Source organism: Bubalus kerabau, chromosome 19, assembly GCF_029407905.1.
Source record: "Bubalus kerabau isolate K-KA32 ecotype Philippines breed swamp buffalo chromosome 19, PCC_UOA_SB_1v2, whole genome shotgun sequence".
NCBI lineage: Eukaryota > Metazoa > Chordata > Mammalia > Artiodactyla > Bovidae > Bubalus > Bubalus kerabau.
In genome coordinates, this window is record NC_073642.1 from 55,611,407 (window position 1) to 55,634,739 (window position 23,333).

A 23,333-nucleotide genomic window follows, 5' to 3' on the forward strand; every position below is an offset into this window, starting at 1 on the left:
TTAAGAGGGTTTGCCCTCACCCTATTTTTTTAAGGAATAACTGATGCATAGCACAGTGTAAGTTTAAGGTGTACAGCATGATGGCTTATTAATATATATCTTGCCAAATGATTATAATAGTTAATATGTACCATCTCATATAGATACAATAAAAAGAAAAAAGGCAATTTAAAAATTTATAAATAAGAGATAAAGATTTAACATCTGCACCTCTCCTTCCAAATCCTCTCCTCACATTTTTACAATACTTTTAACTCTATCAAAAATTGTTTGTATCATTATAACAATGTGACTATTGTTCACTGCTGAACCTATTAGAATAATGATTACATACCCTTTCCCCATGCTGTACCCTTCATCCCTGTGACTCATTTATAACTAGAATTCTGTGTTTTAATCTCCCTCACCTAGTTCACTCATTCCCTGATCCCTCTCCCTTCTGGCAAGCATCTGTTCTCTTTATGGCAAGCATGAGTCTGTGTTTTGACTTGTTCATTTGCTTTGGTTTTTAGATTCCACATACACATGGAATCATACAGTGTTTCTCTTTCTCTGATTTCACTTAGTTTAATACCTGTAGGTCCCTCCATGTTGTCACAATAGTAAGATTTCGTTCTTTATTTAAGGCTGAATAATATTCTCTTGTATATGCATACACCTCATCTTCTTTATGCACTCATCCATCAGTGGACACTTAAGCTGCTTTGGTATCTTGGCTATTATAAATAATGCTGCAGTGGACACAGGCGTGCATTTTTCAATTAGTGTTTTTGTTTTCTTCAGAAAAATACCCCAAAGTGGACTGCTGGATCATATGCTAGTTCTACTTCTAATTTTTTTGAGGAACCTCCACACTGTTTTCCATAGTGGTCATACCAATTTACTTTCTCACCAACACAGCATAAGGGTTCCCTTTTCTCCATAACCTCACCAATGCATGTTATTTCTTGTCTTTTGGATAACAGCTATTCTGACAGGCATGAGGTGGTATCTCATTGTGCTTCTGATTTGCATTTCCCTGATGATTAGTGATGCTGAGCGTCTTTGTTTGCCATCTGTATATCTTCTTTTGGAAAATACCTATTCAGCTCTTCTGCCCAATTTTTTAAAAACTTATTTTACTGCACCAGGTCTTAGTTGTGGCATGTGGGATCTTTCACTGCAGCGTATGAACTCTTAGTTGCAGCATGTGGGATCTAGTTCCTTGACCAGGGATTGAACCCAGGCCCCCTGCATTGGAGGCATGGAGTCTTAGCCACTGGACCACCAGGGGAGTCCCCTGCTCATTTCTTAATAGGACTGTTTTTTTATTTTTTATGTTGAATTGTATGAGTTCTTTGTGTATTTTGGATATTAATCCCTTATCGGCAATGAAGCTTGCAAATACGTCCTCCTACTCAGTAGGTTGCTTTATCATTTTGTTGACAGTTTCTTTTCCTGTACAAAAGATTTTTAGTTTGATGTTCTCCCATTTGTTTAGTTTTTGTTATTGTTGCCTTTGCCTGAGGAGACAGATCTAGAAAAATATAGCTAAGGCGTATGTCAAAGGGCTCACTATGTTTCCTTCTAGGAGTTTTATGGTTTCAGATCTTACATTTAAGTCTAGTCCATTTTGAGTTTATTTTTGGATACAGTGTGAGGAAGTAGTCTAGTTTGATTCTAGAAATAGAATCTAGTTTGATTCTTTTGCATGCAGCTATCCAGTTTTCCCAGCATCATTTATTGAAGAGGCCATCATCATTTCCCCACTGTATTCTTACCTCCTCTGTTGTAAATTAATTGACCAAACACACGTAGGTTCATTTCTGGGGTCTCTATTCTGTTTAGTTGATCTATGTGGCTGTTCTGGTGCCAGTATCACAGTGTTTTGATTACTGTAGCTTAGTAGCATAGCTTGAATTCAGGGAGTGGGATGCCTTTAGCTTTGTTATTTATGTATTTAGGTGTTCCTAGGTTGGGCACCTATATATTTACAATTGTTATATCTTTTTTTTTTTTGATCCCTTTATCATTATGTAATATTCTTCGTGTTCTATTACAATCTTTGTTTAAAAGTCTGTTTTGTCTGATATAAGCATTGCTAACTTGGCTTCACTTCATGGGAAATAGATGGGGAAACAGTGGAAACAGTGTCAGACTTTATTTTTTCAGGCTCCAAAATCACTGCAGATGGTGACTGCAGCCATGAAATTAAAAGACGCTTACTCCTTGGAAGGAAAGTTATGACCAACCTAGATAGCATATTCAAAAGCAGAGACATTACTTTGCCAACAAAGGTCCGTCTAGTCAAGGCTATGGTTTTTCCAGTAGTCATGTATGGATGTGAAAGTTGGACTGTGAAGAAAGCTGAGCGCCGAAGAAATGATGCTTCTGAACTGTGGTGTTGGAGAAGACTCTTGAGAGTCCCTTGGACTACAAGGAGATCCAACCAGTCCATTCTAAAGGAGATCAGTCCTGGGTGTTCTTTGGAAGGAATGATGCTAAAGCTCAAACTCCAGTATTTTGGCCACCTAATGCGAAGAGCTGACTCATTAGAAAAGACCCTGATGCTGGGAGGGATTGGGGGCAGGAGGAGAAGGAAACGACAGAGGATGAGATGGCTGGATGGCATCACCGACTTGATGGACGTGAGTCTGAGTGAACTCCGGGAGTTGGTGATGGACAGGGAGGCCTGGCGTGCTGCGATTCATGCGGTTGCAAAGAGTCAGACACGACTGAGCGACTGAACTGAACTTGGCTTCATTTCCATTTACATAGAATACCTTTTTCCATCCCTTCACTTTCTGTCTTGTATTTTTAGATTTGAAAGGAGTCTCTTTGTTTTTGTATCCATTCAGCCACTCTGTCTTTTGATTGGGAGCATTTGCTCCATTTACACTTAATGTTACATTTAAAGTAGTTATAGCTGTTTTATTCATTGTTTTCTGGTTGTGTTTGTAGTTTTTTGTTCCTTCTTTTGATGACTATCTTTTGTGTTAAATTTGGATTCCTTTCTTTCTTTTTTGTGTATGTGTGTGTGTTTATCTAGTATAGATTTTTGGTTTGTGATTACCATGAGGTTAATATGTAACATATATATATGATTATTTTAAGTTGATGACCTCTTAAATACAAATACATTCTAACAACCTTGATTTTTTTACACAAAAGAGAGTGTTTTTTTGTTTTGGTTTGGTTTTCTTTTTGATAGAAGGGAGAATTACTAGAGTGATATTTTTGAGTAATAGACGATAGGAACTAAAGTATAAACAGGTTGACACAGACAGGAACATGGGAGACTTGCCCAATAAAAGCAGGTAGATACAAGCAGATGAGAGATGTGGCAGAAAAGTTCTCTTTTGATTGTTCCTGTTGCTTTAAGTCTTCTCCTTGTTCTCCCACCCACCAAGCTGAGAGGGAGGTAGGAGAGATGTAGAAATACAAAATAGTCATTGAGGATGATGGGAGAATGAATGGATTAGGGACCCACAGTAGGATACCAAGTGGCACTGAGAGACCACAATTTGTTGCTGGTAGTCACAGATTTAAAGTAGACTACTAGGTGTCTTTTTCTTTAGTCACATTAGCTGTGTACTAGGCATAGACAGAAAATAAGATTGTATCAGGACTAGGGTTATGCTGGGCAGGTTCAACACAAGAGGAATTAGGGAGCTAAATTATATTCTTATAGCCAGTTCCTCACATATAAGGAACATTTCATTTGAATAGTTTTTAAATAACTGGACTTAAACTGTCCAGTAACAGTAAATCATAATAAAGGATCAACATATAGAATAGTTTTACATAATTTTGGCAGTATTTTTTAATTTTTAGTGTTGACATGTAATTTTAAAGCACCTAACTAAAAGCAAAAATATGGTTTGAAACATGGTTAATTATTTCACTTAGTAAAGTAATTCTTCCGATTAGTAATGACAGTCATTACCTGCTTCTTTCATGGAAATTTGGTCTATCATTCCTTTTAGTACATAAATGTTGCCTGATAAAGTTCTAAGTTTGTTGTGCTTAATCCGTTCTATAATTACATTACTGTGCCAATATATGTTGGTAATGTCTCTAGGAGGAAAAAAAGCTTAGTTAAAGCCAAAATATTCACATTTTACCAAGAGTCACAATGTACACAATATAAGTATATAAATCTGTAACAGGAATAAATTTGTACTCCAGCTACAATGCTATTAATCTAATTACAAAACATTTGAGGGCCAAACACTGCAACAGAACTCAACCTCTTGGCTAATGTGAACCTAAGTACCAAGAAACTGTACTGTGGCCAAACCATGTGGCTAGTACAAAACGTTTCATTAGCAAGAAAGCAAGGCATTCTCTAAATATCTTGTGGTAATAAAGCTCACAACTGTGTCTCAACTGATGCCAAACCGCCAAAGGATGACTTCCCTGTCACTCTCCTCAGGGTCTATGCTGGGTTAGTTTTCATGCAGTTACATTGTTTGAATTATTCTACTCTTGTGTTTTTTTCTCCCCCTCACCATATAGCCAAATGTCTTTACCTTCCTCTTTAGAAAGTACCAAAAGAGGTTCCAATTGTGAAAAAACAAAGCAGCATCAAGCTACTGACCCATAAATCTACTCTTTATATTTCTTTACATGAAGCCAAGAATAAATATAGAGAAAACAAAATTTTAAAATATATTAGATAAATGAACATTCTGAGTCATTAGATTAGTAATAAACATTCTAAATATAAGCATAATAAATGAGAAAGTTAAGGTCATTTAGTTTGGTCAAATGGAATTAAATTCATATGTTATACTTTAACACAATATTCTCATCCTCTGTTCTTTTTTGGGCTTCCCTTGTGGCTCAGCTGGTAAAGAATGCGCCTGCAATGCGGGATACCTGGGTTCGATCGGTCTCTGGGTTGGGGAGATCCCCTGGAGAAGGGAAAGGCTACCCACACCAGTATTCTGGCCTAGAGAATTCCATGGGCTGTATAGTCCATAGGGTCACAAAGAGTCGGACACAACTGAGTGACTTTCACTATTTAACAAATATTTAAACAGTACTCAAGCACTGTTCTCAAAGTCTTATAAATGTTAACTGATTTAACCCTCAAAATAATTCAAAAAGTAGATCATGCTATTATCATCATTACACAAATGAAGAAAATAAGACTGAAAGAGGGTAAGTAATTTGCCTACGTCATACAGTCAGTAAGCAGCAGTAATGGGACTGCAACAAAGGCAATCAGTGCTGCCTCTGGATATTAAGGAAATGAATGGGTACAAGGCAAGCAAGAAATAAGGTGAGCAAGACAGATTTTATATACTCATAAACTTTGAGGTAAGTATCTATAACAGTGATACAGTGTACTGTTTTATTACAACCTTTTATTACATTTTTTTTAACCACCAAGAAAATTGGTTTTGAAGAGCAGGAAATGGAACTAGTGGAGTAGCAGAACTAGGCAAGTCCACTTACCAAAGGATGCTTTCATTTTAGGGAAAACCATAAAGTGCCAGTGATTACTTAACATGTAGCTGTGTGGCACACTGTTATATAATTTTGATTTCTTTTCTGAATCAGTAAATACATATCTGGTTTTGGTTTTCCCAATTTAGATGTGAGACTCTGGACTGAAATGCATGTAGTAAATGTTAACTACAAGCAATCATTATCATCAAGCAGATAATCCCAGCCCACTTAATAGAACCTCTGAAAAAAATAAAGTACTATTCATACAAATTTGAGCTGTCCCTATTTGAAAAATATGAGTTAACAAATTTCTTAGAAAAGCAAGAAAGCTAGTTACAATCAAAATGGCCATACTCATTTTACTTTTCTGCCATCAGTTTATAACCTCGTTAGAAAGTCTTTGTTTTACAGCAAGATGCGATTTGTCATGCATCTCCTTGTAAGTTCTTACACACAAATATCTCATTATAAATTTTACTAAAAGAATGCTGAAAAGTTATACTTACGTCAGTTTTCCTTCTACACATATAGCAGTGTTATTATCGATGACTTTAATCATCCATTCCTGTAGCTGGACTACCTGATAAAGCATAAAATGAAATATATATTACTTCTTATATTACTTGTAGCATATGCATTACAAAATCAGTTTACATTAAAAGAAAACACTTATACAAGTAATCCAAATGAGTCCTTAGTGTTCATCTACATAAGAATCACATTCTATTTTATATAGCAATAAGGTAAAAACTCTTATGCATAATTAAACAAAAGATGGAGACAGAGACTGAAGTTGTACTCCAGTTTGTTCTATTAATACAATCCAGAATCAATTATACTTTAAATATTCTTATGTCAAATATCTTAACCACTAAGGGAAAAAGCCACTTAAAATCTTGAGGTATCCATTAAAATACCAAAGCCACAAAAGTCTCAATAACTTAGAGAAAACAAGTTAAGTAGTATGCATTTCACCATCACTCTTCTCCCTATATAATTAGAGCATTTATTTTTTGAAAAGTTGATTTGGAGTTGTATTCAATTTCCTATAAACTATAAAGGTGATTGCTAGTAACCTATATTTAGTATTCTATTCCAAAGCAAACATCTGAACAGCTCCTCTATCCATGGGATTCTCCAGGCAAGAATACTGGAGTGGGTTGCCATTTCCTACTCCAGTGTTACAACAGTAAAACTTCTAAAATCTTTAGATGCTCTAATTCCTTTCTCTTTTAATTGCTCTGTTACTAGAACACCAAGAATCAGGAAAAAAAAAATTTAAGAACAAGAATACCTCAGTATTCATCCCCAAAGGGAGCTGAAGACTATGCAACTAGTGTTAGAGCAAAATAAGACTTCACGCCTGGGTCTTCTTACTTTATCCACTGCTCATTTCACTAGGCCACACTGCCTCTACACTAAATATTAACAAAGACCCAAAATGAACCTGTTAATGAGAGAGCAAAAGAGCTTATGCACTTTAAGAATGAGGGTGAGAACAGTATTTATCTGCCTTAAAAGTTTTCCTACCTTAATTTTAACTCCATTTGTAATAGTTTGGCTTATACTTGGAGAAAGGGTCCAGGCATTTCTTTTTGATCTCTGAGGTATTGTTATATGAAACTGTGGAGTTGCAAGCACGATTTTACAAGTATCATTCATGGAACCTGGAAAATCAGTCTCTCTGTGCATTGTTATCTCATTTCCTTCCTTAATTTCCTGCTTTGAAGTGCCTTCTCTTGTAATCTTACTATCACCAGAAACCAGTAATTGACCACCATTCTCAACATCAGGACCACAAAGAGTCCCAACAGTGGTATTTGGAGACTTTTCACAGGTAGAATCAGTGTCTTCTAAAACAAATGTGTCCTTTTTGGATTTATTGATTGCAACTGTGTTCTCCTTTGAGTGAAGAATTTGTCTAGCCAGCTGAGCTCTAGTTACTGCCCTGTTTGCAGTTGCAACATTTTTATGTTCTTGGTTCAGAATTGGAAGCTCTGCAAAAAAATACAAAACCGAACAAAATTTACAGATGGATAATATGAAATGAAAAGAGAACAACAGAAAAATTTTAAACTTTTAATTGCCTACACAGGGAAAATAAGTATCTAGAACATTTAACCATACATTCAAATAACAAACTAAAAACAAAACAAAAAGCACTTTACCATAAGTTAAATTGTGCAAAGGCACCTTCTTTTCCTGCTGATATGTAATCTTTTGCTTGACTGGCACAAAAATATTATTTGATGATTCCAGAGGAACTTCTTGGACTGAGGTTGAGTTTTCTTTTTTTAAAGAAAGAAGTTGTATTAGTCAATAAGAGAAAAAAATGCCTTTAAAAATCTTGGAATAAAGACTTAAATTCAGTAATGATCAGACCAACAGAGTATACTTTAACATATGACAGTTATATTAAGTTTTTGCCCTTTATTATTCTCATATCTTCAATGCATTCTCTATACCTGTATTATGCTGAGAAAGAATTTTTTAAAAACCTGCCAGCTCTAGACACAAGTATACTACTGGACTTAGAAGCCTAGAGATCTAGAATAAAATTCTGGTGCTGCCACAAATCAGATATGTATATGTCAAGGTCATATATCAAGTGCCATCCTCTCTTGAAAATTCGGTTTGCTTCTGGTTACTGGAAATATCTAAAATGGGGATGAACAGTTGTAACAGATTTAAAAATCAAAATGTTGAGATTCAATAGCAGACTAAGTCATAATTTATACTTCTTTGACATCCCTTTAGCAGGTCTTCAAAGACACAAATTTGGTAGGCTTAATCGCTAGACAAACAGGAACTAATAGCATTGCTTATATTTTATTCTGCTTTACATCCTAGATAGTTAAAGTTTCGTATCTTGAATATAGAAATGAGTTTCTTTCACATAAAAAGGGGAAGGTAATAGACTTAAAATTTGTACCAGAGAAGGAAAAACTGAATTATATGTTTAATTTCAAATATTATACTTGAAAAAACTGGTAGTGATTATACTTTAATATATATGTTGCTTTGGCCTTAGAAACCTCAATATAAAGATTTTATTATAATGACATGTCATAAAAGATAAGTTTCTATTTCTTTAAATCATTCTACTAGAAATGGCAGGGCAATGCAGTACAGATGAGTAGATAATTCAGTCATACACAACATGGTACAGAACACAGGCCATTTATTTCAGTTCAGGGATCCATGCAGGGACTCTCCAAAAGATCTCTGAAATTATACACAAAATCTGTGTTTGTATATATGTGTATTTTCTAGGAAGTCAGCAGATTCTCAAAGCAGTCAGTTATTTCTTCCTCTCTCTAATCCCAGTTTACATATAAAACATGCTGTAATGTACATTATTTCTCTTGCTTCTCCCTTTTCTCTTTAGACTGTATGAGATTATTTGTATATTCACCTACCTCCATCCTAAACTCCCTTAGAAAACTGCTTTTGTGTCAAAATACATCACTGTCTTTGAAATGCAACAATATACCCACAATCTATTATGTAGCAGTTAAGAGCATGAGCTTTCTAATAGATATCTGTATTTAATTCTCAGCTTATCACTTACTTACTACCTGTGAGACACATAGCAGACGTTAATTTATTTAAAATCTCCATTTCCTAGACTATATTAAATGAGCATAAATCCATAATGTTTGCTGAAAGGAGCAAATGAGATAATGCACGTAAAGTATCTTTATCAATTACTGGCTTCTGAAGTTACCATTCTGGTTTTTCTTCCTCATCTTCTCAGTGGCTTTCACTACTTTCTGCTCTTTATTCTAACTTCTAAATTTCAGGGTGACCCAGAACTTATCCTTAAATGTTTTCTCTGAAAACATTTCAATATACAGTTTTTTCAAGTATAATATACTTACTCCTTGATGATCCCATCTAATCTTATAGCTTTAAATACCATTTAGGTGCTAATGACTCCAAATGTATTTCTCAGGTAGGCCACTTCCCTAAATTCCAACTAATTTTTTTCAACAGCCTAATTCACATCTACACTTCAATTTTTAACAGACATATCAAAATTGACATGACAAGAAACATAATTACTGAGTCCTCAAAACTATTCCACCTCTACCTCAGTTAAACTGCTCCATCCTTCCAGTTGCTTGAGCAAAAAAAAAACTCCAAACCAAACAAATCACCCAGGTCATCCTTTATACCTCTCTTATATTCCACACTCCCATCTCTCAACATATATCTGGAGGGACTTCCTTGGTGGTCCAGTGGCTAAGATTCCACGCACTCCCAACGCAGGGGGCCTGGGTTTGATCCCTGCTCAGGGAACTAGATCCCACATGCCACAACTAAAAGATCACATGTGCCACAATTAAGACCCTGTGCAGCCAAATAAATAAATAAAATATTAAAACAAATTAACAACCCCCCCTCCCCTCCAAAACCAAAATCTATATGGCATTCAGCAACTCTTTATTATCTCCACTGCTACCACCTGACCAAGCCAATGCCATCTCTCACCTGGAATACTAAAATAACTATTGCAAATTAACAGCTAGAGTGATACTTTTAAAATTTAAGTCAGACTGTGACATTCCTCTGCTCAAAACCCTCTAGTGGCTCCTTAATATGCTCACAATAAAAACCCAAACCCTTATATTTACCTATAAGGCCCTAATAGGACCCTCCTAAAAGACACATTATCTGACCCTCTCCTTACTTATCCCCTCCTCCCCAGCTGCCCACTCACTCCTTGGTAATCTCCTAGCTAGTCTGCATGCTTCTATTTCAGGGCACTTGTACCAGCCGCAAGATATCTATCTGTATCTATCACTTAACCTTCTCATTGAAACACTGACCACCCCATGAAAAATTAAAACCTGCTCCAACTTTCCCCATCATGCGTACTCTGCTTTCTCTTTCCAGATCATTTCTATTATATTCTAAAAAATACTTATTTAATGATCTGTCTGCCACCACCTGAATGTAAGCTAGCTTCGTGAGGACAGAGATTTTTGTTCATTTTGCTCACTGCTGTTCCGAGTACCTAAAAGCGTCAGACACAATAAACACTAAACACGTTACAGCTTTTTAACCAACACATAATAAAACTAACCTCTTAGTGAACGGTTTTCTGGCTGGAATGATCTGTTTTCCTTTTCTTCACAGAGGTAGGTATGCTGTAGTATTCTTTCCTCAGCTCCATCAGGAGCGCAACTTTCATTTTGTGTTGGTTCCAAAAAACTGTTTCTTGATGCTTGCTCTTGCTTGCTGCGTAGTACTTTTTCTTTCATTCTTTGAAATATTTTTCCTGGTGATTCATAGCTTTCTTTATTTTTAAATTCATCCTTGTTGGGTTTTATAGCACTGATATCAAGAGAACTGTTAGAGGTGGTAGCCTCTGCTAGCAAGGTAGACTGAAGTACATTTTTATTATTAAAAACTGCCATTTCTACAAACTGACTCTTTTTATGGTTATTAAGTTTTAAAGAGGATATCTGATATTTCACCAAATCTTTTACAGGAGTAAGTGTGCCTGAAGGAATGCTGTCAAAAAAGATCGCGTGCATGGGCACATTTCTCCTTTGAGAAGATGTCTCTGAAGACAGGTGAATTCCTGGATGTTTCAAAGGTGTTGCAATCATCTTGATAAACCGAAGCAACAAATTCCCTCTAACAGAAAATTCACTTAAACACAATTTTCAGGATAGACCTTCAGCAGGGGGCCAGAGGAACCTGCAGTTCAATGTGAAATCAACTTTTATCATGCTTCCGTGCAGAAAAAGTTAAGTTTATTTGCTTTCCATAATAACATTATACAAAGTAAAAGGTTTAATTGGTTCATAACAACACTGGATAATCTATACCTCACAAAGCACACTAAGATTTTATATTTGTGTTAAAGTTTCATTTATTATTTTTTAGTGATAAAACAGTTTGGTTTTTAAATTTATTCTCTGTTAAAAAGCAGCTTCCACCAAGTCTTCTACTTCATCACTCTAAGAGCAGAATTTTGAATATTTGTTTTTGAAATTTACTTGAACCTCAAGTCCTGGAGGTTCCAGGACTTGATGCAAATCTAATATTTGCATCAAAAAACATTAAATGACAGCTGCACATGGCAATAAATTAAGTTATGAAAAGACTCAATTTCACAAATATGGTTTTTCCTTTTAGGAACTTAAATTTTAAGGCAGCAGCTACATGACATATCCTAATGAAGGTTAAAAAATCCATTCAATTTTTAAGTTAATAATCTCCAATCCTGATTTCTGTTATGCTGCAGAACTTTTTAATATGAAATTTTACGTAAAAAAAAAAAAAAAAAAAGACCTGAAATCAAAAGTAAATTATATTCATTATAATTTTCTAAACATTTACTGCTGCTTAGAATTTTTAGAGGAAATCATGTACTTGGGCACACACATTCTTAGACTTGTTTTAGCTTGTTTCTTACATATAAATTTTATTTCCCACACCTAGAAATTTCTAGGAAATGAAAGGAGCTTAGAACTTATAAGTCTAGATTTACAGCATCTCCTATCACTGAATTTATAACTATTCCAGTCTTTGATCATATAAACATAAGAAATGTATTTCAGAAAATATAAATTCATTCAGACCAAAGACATGAAGTATCTTTATCTACAGTAACTTCTGCGAGAAATAAATATACAAGTTAAAAATGCATATACAAACTACCATTTTATTTGATATTTTATAAGAGAAAAAAAGGAAATATTCCTCAATAACAAGAGCTGACAAAGATACCCAGTATCTTAGGAATGACACAAAACCCAAGAATTCAGCAAATATGTATTAGCGTATATATTCATGCATTTGGCAAGATATTAATGACAGGAGTGTGCTTGGAGTTGCAACACTCACTGGCCATTCAGTTTACACTCTCAAAAACAAAAATGAATAAACTGGGACAACTGCATGGAAAGAGGGCAAAGCATGTACAGGGTTTACACAATCTCATTTCTTTAGAACCTAATGAAATGCTCAACAATAAGTATAAACTGCTAATAAATGAGCAGAAATAAGAACAGACCAATCTGTAGTACAATAGTTTCTCCTCTCCCCCAGCCACCTTCTCCCAGTCAATGCCTGAAATTATGGATAGTGCCAGAGCCTATATAGACTATGTTTTTCCCTTTACATACATACCTATGGTAAAGTTTAATTTGTAAATCAGGCACAGTAAGAAATTAACAATAGCAAAACAATTATAACAATATACTGTAATAAAAGTTATGTGAATGTCACCTCACTCAAAACACAAATTCAATGCCTTTTCCACTTCACTAAGCATTTATCATGCACGGTGGCTGTAACTTTTGCAGTTTTGGGGGTCAATAGCAAAATCTGCATGCATTTCTTTTTCCTTCTTAACAAATAGACTCATTTTTATCCAGACCTTAGCAATCTCAGCATACAATTTTTTTCCTCATTAAGTCAAGAGCTTTCACCTTTTCACTTAAAGGAAGCACTTTACAACTTTTCTTTGGCATACCCAAATTGCCAGCAGCACTACTCTTGTGATTTAGGACAATTATTAAGTAAAATTAGGGTTACCTGAACACAAGCACTATGATACTTCAACAGTCCATCTGATAACTGAGAGGACTGCTAAGTGACTAGTGCATGGGATATGCTGGACAAAGGGGTGATTAACATTCCTAGAAGGATGCTACTAGGAAAAGCATGCAATTTATTTATTTTTAATTGTTTTTATTGGCATATACTTGCCTTACAAAGTTGTATTAGTTTCTGCCAAGTGAATCAGTTATACGTATACATACATCCATTCTTTTTTAGATTTCCTTCCTATTTAGGTTCCTTCTAGGACTGGAGAAGACAAGGTGAATTCTAAAATGGTGTGCTTGTGCCTTCATTAAATGCTTCGAACTATTTGAAAAATCTAATACTTAAAATTTACTCTGAAAACTGACATGCTGATATACTAGGAAAAATTGCTATTTATTCAAAATAAAGACTCGGGCATGGGAAAACTAGCTATGAGTATGAAAAAGTAGCTATGAGTATCTAGAATATCTAGAAAGCTAAACAACTGTTATCATGGATATAATACTGAATTAAGACATAAAAAGTTCTAGGAATTTACTGTTATGGTAGTAATATTAATAATAATTCTAATGGAATGGGTCAAAACTCCCAAGGCACACTAACCAACACTGGGAGATAGAGTTGGGGAAAAATGAGAGGAACAGTAAGTTAACTGACAAATGATATACTTGGAAAAAAGTGCAGCACACAATATATTGAGTTGGCCAAAGAATTTGTTTGGTTTTTCCCATAAGGTGGTTCTAGTAGAGCTTATTTGTCTTGAACTTCATTCAAAACAGTTCTGTCAGATTGTATTGTGACAGCTGTCATTCACAATGCATTAAAAAAAAAGATTAGTGAACATTTGTGTAGCCATTTTAATATTAAAACTGGAAGAAAAAGGTCACATTTTTGGCATATTATGCTTTATTATTTCAAGAAAGGTGGAAACACAACTTCAAAAAAAAAAAAAAGATTTGTGCAGTGTATGGAGAAGCTACTGTGACTGATCAAACATCAACCCTGTCAAAAGTGGTTTGCAAAATTTTGCGCTGGAGATTTCTTGCTGGACAATGCCCCCCAGGGTGCAATAACCATTTGAAGTTGATAGCAATCAAATTGAGACATTAATTGAGAACAATCAACATTATGCCATGTGGGAGATAGCCGACATACTCAAAATACCCAAATCAAGCACTGAAAATCTTTTGCACCAGTTTGGTTATGTAATCCCTTTGATGTTTGGGTTCCACATAAGTTAAGAAAAAAAACACTTCTTGACTGTATTTCTGCATGTGATTCTCTGCTGAACTGTAACAAAAACATTCCATTTTTAAAACAAATTGTGACGTGTGATGAAAAGTGAATATCGTACAATAATGTGGAATGGAAGAGATCATGGGGCAAGTGAAATGAACCACCACCAACCATACCAAAGGCTAGTCTTCGTCCAAAGGTGATGTGTATGTGGTGGGATTGGAAAGGAGACCCCTATTATGAGCTCAAAGAACTGCTCCCAATTAGACCAACTGAAACCAGCACTCAACGAAAAGCGTCAGGAATCAGTCAACAGAAAAACATAATCTTCCATCAGGGTAACACAAGCCTCCATGCTTCTTTGATGGCCAGGCAAAAACTGTTAACAGCTTGTCTGGGAAGTTCTGATTCATCTGCCATATTCACCAGACATTGCATCTTCAAATTCCCGTTTATTTCAGTCTTTACAAAATTCTCTTAATGAAAAAAATTTCAGTCTCTTGAAAGGACTATAAATAGCACGTGGAAGAGTTCTTTGCTCAAAATAAAGATAAAAGTTTTGGGAAGATGGAATTATGAAGTTGCTGAAAAATGGCAGAAGGTAGTGGAATAAAACAGTGAATATGCTGTTCAATAAAATTCTGGTGAAAATGAAAAAGGTCTTTCATTTATACTTAAAAACCAAAAGAACTTTTTGGCCAAACATTCAAAAGAAACCAAATGAATCAATTTAAAGAAATGATCAACATAAAAAATTGGCCAAAGGACATGAAAGGCATTTAATAGAATACAAATGGTCCATAAATGAGTCAAATGACCCTCTATTTACTAATAAATGAAGAGATGCAAATTAAAACAGTGAGACTTCTTATGTTTTATCAGATTGTAAAGTTAATTTCAAAATATAGGTGGGCATACCACTGATCAATAAATTCCACTTAAAATTTTTCTTACATCTACATTAGAATGCAAAGACATATGTGGTAATAATATTCAACATCTACTGCATCTATGTCAGACACTACTTAATCTTACAGCAATTCTAAGAGATAAGTACTGTTATTATTCCCATGTTAAGATGAGAAAACTAAAGTCATAAAGTGGTTAAATAACCAGTCAAGGTCCCACTGACAAGAGCAGGACCGCAGTCTATCTGATCTCAAAGCCTAAGTTCTTAAACAGGCCCTATACAAGGATGTTCACGGAAGTACTAAACTAATTAGAAGCAATCTAGATGGCTACCAAATTCCGCTGTCCACTAAAGCACCGGGCTAACTAGAAACAACCTAGACGTCTATCAATATGGGACAAAATTCTGCTTTTGTCATCCATATAACTGAATTCTATGTATTCAATGAAAAGATATACATACAGACACACGCATACACACTCTGACATAGAAAGCAGCTGGAATATACTAAATTTAAAAAGCAGAACAGGACGTACAACTGAATTTCTGTTAAAAAAGGGGGGGGGGGAGTATACGCAAAGGGAAAAAAATCTGGAATTAAGATATTGTAAAAATTGTAAATAGCACTTATCTTTGTAGAGAGGGATGAAGGGGCCTCCTGTTTCCTAAATAATTTTATTTACATCTGAAAATGTTTGCAATATGTAATTTAACGAGAAGAAAATACGAGCTAGACGGATAAATTGTTCTTTAGCTCTGTGGATCCTGGGTTCCAAGATGAAGAATCGGCAGTGACGTACACAATATTCCTACTTGGTAATCTAATTTTTTTTTTCTAGAAGTGATTTTAGAACAAAAGCCTCGAGCGCTCACCACTGAAACGAAATCAGAGGGAAAGAAGTCTGCTCTCTTGATAAATACAGTAGACACGCAACAAATACACACCGAATGAACGAGTGGTCGTGATACAGCAGCCAAAGACAGAAACGTACAAAAAGTCCGAGAGAGCCCAGAAAGCTGAAGCGCTGGGACTCGCGGCGCCCAGAGGGACCGGACGCAGAAGCTAGGCTAGAGGGTCGGGGCCGTACCTTGGGTGAAGAGCCTGGCCGGGCGAGACGGCAGCAGTCTGGGCTCGGCTTCGGAGCAGCGGGGAACCTGGGCGCCCTAAGATCCGTCTCTGGCCCAAGTCGGCCCCACCCCTCAGCGGCCGAACCCCAGGCGATGCTCACCTTCTCCGCGAGATTCCCTAACACGAGAACTTTTAGGGAATTCAAATTTGAAGAGCCCGCCCTCCCAGCCAGCCCGGGATTGGCGCGCTCAGGAATTGCGTCACCGTGCGTCTCCCTGGGACCCGGAAGCCTGGGGCGCTTTCCGCTCCGCGTGGGTAATGCTGTTTCCACAAAAACTGGGTTACCCAAGCTGCGACAGGTACTGGGCAGGCACCTCTAGTCGTCCTTGGACTTTGTTTCTTCTTCAGAGGAGCGCCAGCTTCGCGTTTCGCGGCTCTTCCCGAAATGCTCTGCGGCAGGAAGGCCTACGTCAGACGCGCTACTGCGCATTTTAGAAGTTTGGTCCTCGCTACTCTTTCTCTGTGTGAGAACGGTAATAGCTTTGGTTATTTGTTGCTTTCAAGCGTGAGGAATTAGCTTTCTGAATATGTTTAAGAGAGCTTTTAAGTTTTCTCTGGCCGACAGATATTTGAGGCGAGAAGGAACGTTTTGTTCTTGAGGGGATAATGGACTAAATGCAAAGTTATACTGCAATAGTTAAACTTTTTAACCTAATCATATCGAACCCTAAAAGCATTCATCTTGACTGCTAGGTTGCGATGCAGTTTGTTACAGTCGCGTTCAGACTTAGCCCTGCTTCCTTCGGCTCAGCGCCCGGCACGACGCGTTGCGGGCTGGAAACTGTGTAGAATCCCTTGTTTCAGTCTTGGAGGAGGAAGTACCAGAGGAGTAACTCGAGTTTTCAGCCTTAAATCCGTGCCACCTCCCGTCCAGCGTGTTCTCTTCATGGACTCCGCCCCCCTCCCCACCAAGTCAACATTTAGGACAGGAGAGTTTATTTTTTGCCTCATCCAAGAAAATTCTCAACATCCTAAGAATCATGTATCGCATTTGTCCATAAGACCGGACGGGAAATAGTTGTTATGGGTTAATTTTTAAAGTCACGTTTGAGATTCCCTCTAAATCATGTATCCATAAATCTTGTGCTCGTCGAATATTCAGAATCTAAAATACACTTTTAAAACATCGAATGAATGCAAGTAAGGAAAAGAAAACCAGTTGGGGGTTGGAGGAGAGAAGCAGGTCTGGCACAGAAATTTCTGACTGTGCAGCATAATGAGAACATGGCTGGACATGGATTTGCACCAAATTTATGGGAAAAACAGGGTGGCGCTAGTGGTAAAGAACCCGCCTGCCAGTTCAGGAGATGTAAGAAACGTGGGTTCAATCTCTGGGTTGGGAAGATCCCTTGGAGGAGGGCATGGCAGCCCACTCCAGTATTCCTGGCTGGAAAATTGCATGGACAGAGGTGCTTGGTGGTATAGTCCATGAGGTCTCAAAGAGTTGGACACAACTGAAGGGACTTAGCAGGCAACCCAAACTTGAAATATATGTGTAGTGAAATCTATGAAATACACTTTGTGGATAGAGGGACTTTGAAAAGACAGACATTCATACTTAAAAAACATCTGAAATAGAGGCATGAATGGTTTCTCTTCCTGATGATGAAGGTAACCATGGCTCACACTTTCAGCTAAAGCAGGAACCTTTAAAATATTAAGGGCAGACACTCAGAATTACAGACTTTAATTTTTTAAATTAGCCACTTATGTTTAAGAAGTAAGTAGGATCTAGCATGCTCCAGGGTGAGCAGCAACAAGAATTTATGTTAGAGTGACTAATAATTTTCCAAGGAAATTATTATCCACTTTGTGGATAAAAAAATAATCCACTTTGTGGATAAAAGTGCAGTGAGAAGGTATATAGGCCAAGGGACAACCTTCATCTGTCCAATGGCGCATCAACATGCTGCCTTGGATGGATCCTCTTAAGTTTGTGTTTGCAAGTATAGGTGGGCTCTTTATGGTCAAGAGCAAGGCACCTGGGATGATCTGTCCTCAATCTGTAATACCTGGGAACACGTACAGACCCACTTAGGGTCTAAAACACAGACATAGCAAGAGAGGAGGGAATTCTTATGTTGTGTGGAAGATGCAGTCAAGAGATTTGTATCTGCTTAGCCTGGAAGAATATTCCCAGAACCATACTAATATACTATGGTCCAGTTGTATACTAATTGACTAAATAGCATTTTGAGAAGAATTAGAAAGAAGACACCTTTCATCAAGGCCAGGGATAATTTTGCACTCCAGGGGACGTTTGGCAATGTCTGGAAATACAAATGTCATAACTTAGAAGGGTGCCACTGGCAGCTAGTGAGTAGAGGGCAGGAATGCTACTAAACATCCTATAGTGCATAGGACAGCTCTTCCACTACAAAGGATTCTTAAATCTAAAATGTCAATAGTGCCAAAGTTGATAAATCCTACATTTGGAAGATGTAGCCCTGAATTAGGATTTTAGTTTCCTCTCTCTCAACTGTGTTCCCAGTGTAAGCACAACAGTGCTTTTCGTCTCTCTCTCAACTGTGTTCCCAGTGTAAGACACAACGGTGCTTTTCGTCTCTCTCTCAACTGTGTTCCCAGTGTAAGACACAACAGTGCTTTTCCTCTCTCTCTCAACTGTGTTCCCAGTGTAAGACACAACTATGCAACTACTGCTATCTTGTGACTGAAAGGAGGGATGAAGATTGAGTCAACAGCAAGGTTATCCAGGCTTCTTAGAGGAGGACCCTTCAGAAAAAAAGACTGCCAAGGAGATTTGTTATGTAATTGATAGAGACAACACACAAACACAAACATGCCATTACAAATTGTAATAAGTGTTATGATGCTGTATCAGTTCGAGTCTTGCAGGAAGCTGATGGTAAGACGGAGTACAAGAGACTTACTAGAAGATAAAGCCTGTGAAAGTTTAAGGGGGAGGAAAAAGAAATGGGCCTGGAAAATCATCAAGCTTTGATGCAGATCAGACGTTGTGAAAGAAAAAGGGAGAAGGAAGTAGAACTGGGCAAAGGGAGCTAAAGAGTGCAATACAGATTGACAAAGTGTTGGCTAACACAGTAGGGAGTTTTGGGGTAACCTATCAGAGGAGATCTCTGGTGGGCCAAAATGAGCAGGTCCTGAATTCCATTATGTTGGCCATGGGAAGAACACACTTTGGCTCAAAGGCTTAATTTTTTTTAAAACTCAGATATAATTAACATAATGTTATATTAGTATATAAAAGATGGAGGCAGAAGAAGAGGGCATCAGAGGATGAGATGGCTGATGGCATCACCAATGCATGGACATGAACTGGGCAAACTTCAGGAGATGGTGAGGACAGAGAGGCCTGGCATGCTGCAGTCCATGGGGTCACAAAGAGTCAGATATGAATGGGCAACTGAACAACAACAAACTTATATTAGTTTCAAGTATACAACCGTAAATGATTTGAGTTTGTATGTATTGTGAAATGATCACCCACACTCTGTCTAGTTAGCATCCATTAGACGACAGAAAACAATTTTGTTTTTCTTGCAATGAGAACTTGTAAGATCTACCTTCTTAACAACTTTTAAATATACAATTCAATATTTTAACTGTAGTCATCATGTGTACATTACACCCACAGGACGTCTTTATTTTATAACTGAAATTTTATACCTTTTGACTACCTTCTTCCATTTGCCCAAACTTGACCCATGCCTCTGGCAACCACCAACCTATTCTGTGTGTCTATGAGTTTAAATTTTTAAAATTTCATTATTAATTGTGAGACTATGCAGTGTTTGTCTTTCTCTGTCTGACATTTCACTTAGCATAATGCCCTTCAGCTCCATCCATGTTGCAAATGGCAAGATAGCCTTCTCTTTCACAGCTGAATAATACTCCATTGTGTGTGTGTGTGTATATATATATATTTTCTTTATCGGTTCATCCATCAGTGGACACTTACATTCTTTTCATGCCTTGGCTGTTGTAAATAATGCTGCAATGAACATGGGGGTACAAATATCTTAGTTTTCTTTTTATTGGGTTAAATACCCAACAGTGGAATTGCTGGATCATATCCTAGTTCTAATTTTAAATTTTTGAGAAAACGCCATAGTTTTCTATAGTGGCTGTACCAATTTACATTCCCACCAAGAGTGCACAAGGGTTCTCCTTTCTCCACATCCTTGTCAACACTTGTTGGTATGTTGTGTTAGTCACTCAATCACATCCAACTCTTGCGACCCTGTGGACCATAACCCACCAGGCTCCTCTGTCTATGGAATTCTCCAGGCAAGAATACTGGAGTGGGTTGCCGTTTCCTTCTCCACAACATTTGTTATCTCTTATCTTTTTTATGAAAATCATTCATTCTTTGCTTTTTTTGGCTGCACTATGCGGCTTGTGGGATCTTAATTCCCCAGCCAGGGATTGAACTTGTGCCTTCTGCAGTGGAAACACACAGTCGTAACCACCGGACCACCAGGGAAGTCCCATGACAATCTTTCTAACATAAGTGGCGTGATAGCTCACTGTGGTCTAAATTTTCATTCCTTTTCTTTTTTTTCCCCAATTGAATTCAACAAGTATATATTGAGTGCCTGTTACACTAAAGATTTTGTTTCAGATACTTGGGACACATCAGAGGATAAAACAACAGTCCCTGACTTCATGGAGCTTACAGTCTAGCATTTACGACCACTTCACCTGGATGCAGTGACCGTGGGCAAGTCACTGTGCCTCTGTCCTCAGCCACCCGATGCAGGGGTAAGGAGGCCTGGCTCAGACATGGGTAACCAACCGGCTGTACTAGAGATGCCAAACAGGGCACCTACCCTCAGCCCACCACCCAGACAGTTGAGAGGGCTAGAAGCTGGCTTTTAATAATAAAGTACAGGAGGAGAGGGTACAGGGACTGGAGCTGGTAGTCTGCTAGGCTGCTGCTTCGGGGACTGAGCTGGCTACATGAACTGCTGCTGCTGCTTCTTGGTGGCTGTCTTGCTGGCAAGGTCCTTGGCCTTCTCTGTAGCTTCCAGTGCCATCTCCTTGGCCTTCTCCTTGGCTTCCTTGGCTGTTTCAACAAGGGTTTTGGGAGGGGCCTCACCTTGCAGCTTGGCCAAGATGTATTCAAAACCTTTCAATAGTCTTGGTCACGTTGCTTTTGAACCGCGTGAGACCAAATTCCTGGACAGCTCTGGAGATGCCAAATAAGCTAGAGGAGACCCAGGCTTCCCGGCGGATTTCAGTCCAGCTGCTGTTATCAGAGTTCACACGGTAAACACATCGTTCCTCCACCACCATCAGCCGGGCGTGGTTGATGTTCCAGGTGAAGGTGGTCATGGTCTGGTTTTGTGGGTCCACAATAGAATCCTCCAGGATGTACACTGAGTGAGCAACATTGGCAGGAAACAGTCGCTCAGCCCAGCGGGCAACCTGTTCGTCTTGGTCAGGAGTCGTCGGGACAGGAGCATCTGGTCAGAGGTCACCTCTCGGTGCACGATGTCTTCCGACAAGACATGTTCGCTATAGGGATTCGGGTACCGCTGCCAAAAGGCAGTGAACACTTGGTCCCAGGAACTCCGGAGCACGCTCTGGCCCAGGAAATACTTTACCATCGTCCCGGCCGGGGCGGGCTCAGCGCCTGAGCAGCATCAGGGGTGCGGAGGCCGGGCTGGAGCTCGACGCTCAGCCACCAGGCTAACAGCAGATCAGTCACTACAGCGCCGCGCCCAACCAGCCGCCGCTGCCATGAGGAATTCTAAATTTTCATTTCTCTAAGGATTAGTGATGTTGAGTACTTTTCCCTATATTCATCAGCCATTTCTTTGTCTTCTTTAGAAAATGTCTATTCAGTTTTTCTGCTGATTTAAAAATCATATTGTTTCACAATTGAGCTGAGTTATTCATATATTTTGGAAATTGACCCTTTATCAGGTATATGATTTATAAGTATTTTCTCCTATTCTGTAGGTTGCTTTTTCATTTTCTTGATGGTTTTCTTTGCTGTGCAAAAGCTTTTTAGTTTGATATAGTCCCACTTGTTTATTTTTCCTTTTGTTGCCTTTTCTTTTGGTGTCAAATCCAAAAAAAATCATTTTCAAGACCACTACCAAGGAGCTTACTGCTTGTTTTCTTCTAGAAGTTATATGGTTTCAGGTCTTATGTCCAAGTCTTTAACCATTTGAGTTAATTTTTGTATTTAGTGTAAGATAGTGTGTAGGGAATATGCTATGCACAGGCCTGTACTACAATTAACAGGGCCTCTTTGAAAAATAAGAGTGACTTTCTCATCACCCCAAGGTGAAGGGGTGGGAGCAATAAAAAGTACATCATGGAAAAACATCTTGAAAACAAGATGTTGAAGAACTGATGTGACTGATGAAAAACCATTAGTGACTGTTCCTGTAACCAGAGCCTTGAGGGGGTTACTAAGAAAGGTCATCACTAGTAAAGGGCTAAACAGAGTCATGAAAGGCCTGAAGGTTTGACATTGAGGACTGTGCATTGTATATCTGTATCCCCGATATGAGATTGTAAAACACAGATATCTCTAGAGCACATACAAGAAAGTAGATGTTAGCAATAAAAATCATGCAAGGATTAGGATCTAGGCTTTTGCCTGTGAATGACATCAGCCCCCCTGATCCCCACCTTATTTCTGAGTCTTGTTTTTCTTTATTCTTCTTCGGCACCGCTCCCTCAGGTCAGTTCGTTGTTGGGCTGGTCCTGACAATAGTGGTCCAATTTCATTCTTGTGTGTGTGTGTGTGTGTGTGTCTATTCTTTAAATATATATTCTTTACATATATATATTCAGATTCTTTCCCCTTAAAGGTTATTACAAAATATTGAGTATAGTTCTTGGTGCTATATAGAAGGTCCTTGTTGATTATCTATTTTATATGCACTAGTGTGTATATTTCATCTTAATTCCTAATTTATCCCTCCCCCACTTCCCCTTTTGTAACCATAAGTTTGTTTTCTATGTCTGTAAGTCTATTTCTGTTTTGTGTTTAAGTTCATTTCTTTTTTTTTTTTAAGATTCCACATATAAGCTATATCATGAAATTTTCTGTCTGAC

The 23,333-nt window shown here is 37.8% G+C and overlaps 1 protein-coding gene and 1 pseudogene across 4 annotated transcripts in view; both read right to left on the minus strand.

Moving 5' to 3' along the window:
* MIS18BP1 (MIS18 binding protein 1) overlaps positions 1 to 16,513 on the minus strand; it is a 48,753-nt gene extending 32,240 nt beyond the window's left edge. Inside the window, exons 1-6 of one of the 4 annotated variants that reach the window (XM_055556476.1) lie at positions 16,378 to 16,513; positions 10,526 to 11,145; positions 7,605 to 7,724; positions 6,967 to 7,433; positions 5,943 to 6,016; positions 3,926 to 4,056 (exon numbers count right to left, since the gene is read on the minus strand). In XM_055556476.1, coding sequence (XP_055412451.1) covers positions 3,926 to 4,056; positions 5,943 to 6,016; positions 6,967 to 7,433; positions 7,605 to 7,724; positions 10,526 to 11,054 — 1,321 coding nt within the window. In that variant the 5' untranslated portion in view covers positions 11,055 to 11,145; positions 16,378 to 16,513. Of the gene's footprint in view, positions 1 to 3,925; positions 4,057 to 5,942; positions 6,017 to 6,966; positions 7,434 to 7,604; positions 7,725 to 9,614; positions 9,799 to 10,525; positions 11,146 to 16,236 lie in introns of those variants that run through there. The other 3 variants (XM_055556475.1, XM_055556477.1, XM_055556478.1) reach the window with 3 other exon arrangements.
* A 4,701-nt stretch (positions 16,514 to 21,214) lies between these two features.
* Positions 21,215 to 21,868, minus strand: LOC129634328 (PRELI domain-containing protein 1, mitochondrial-like; annotated as a pseudogene).
* Positions 21,869 to 23,333: the final 1,465 nt, after the last annotated feature.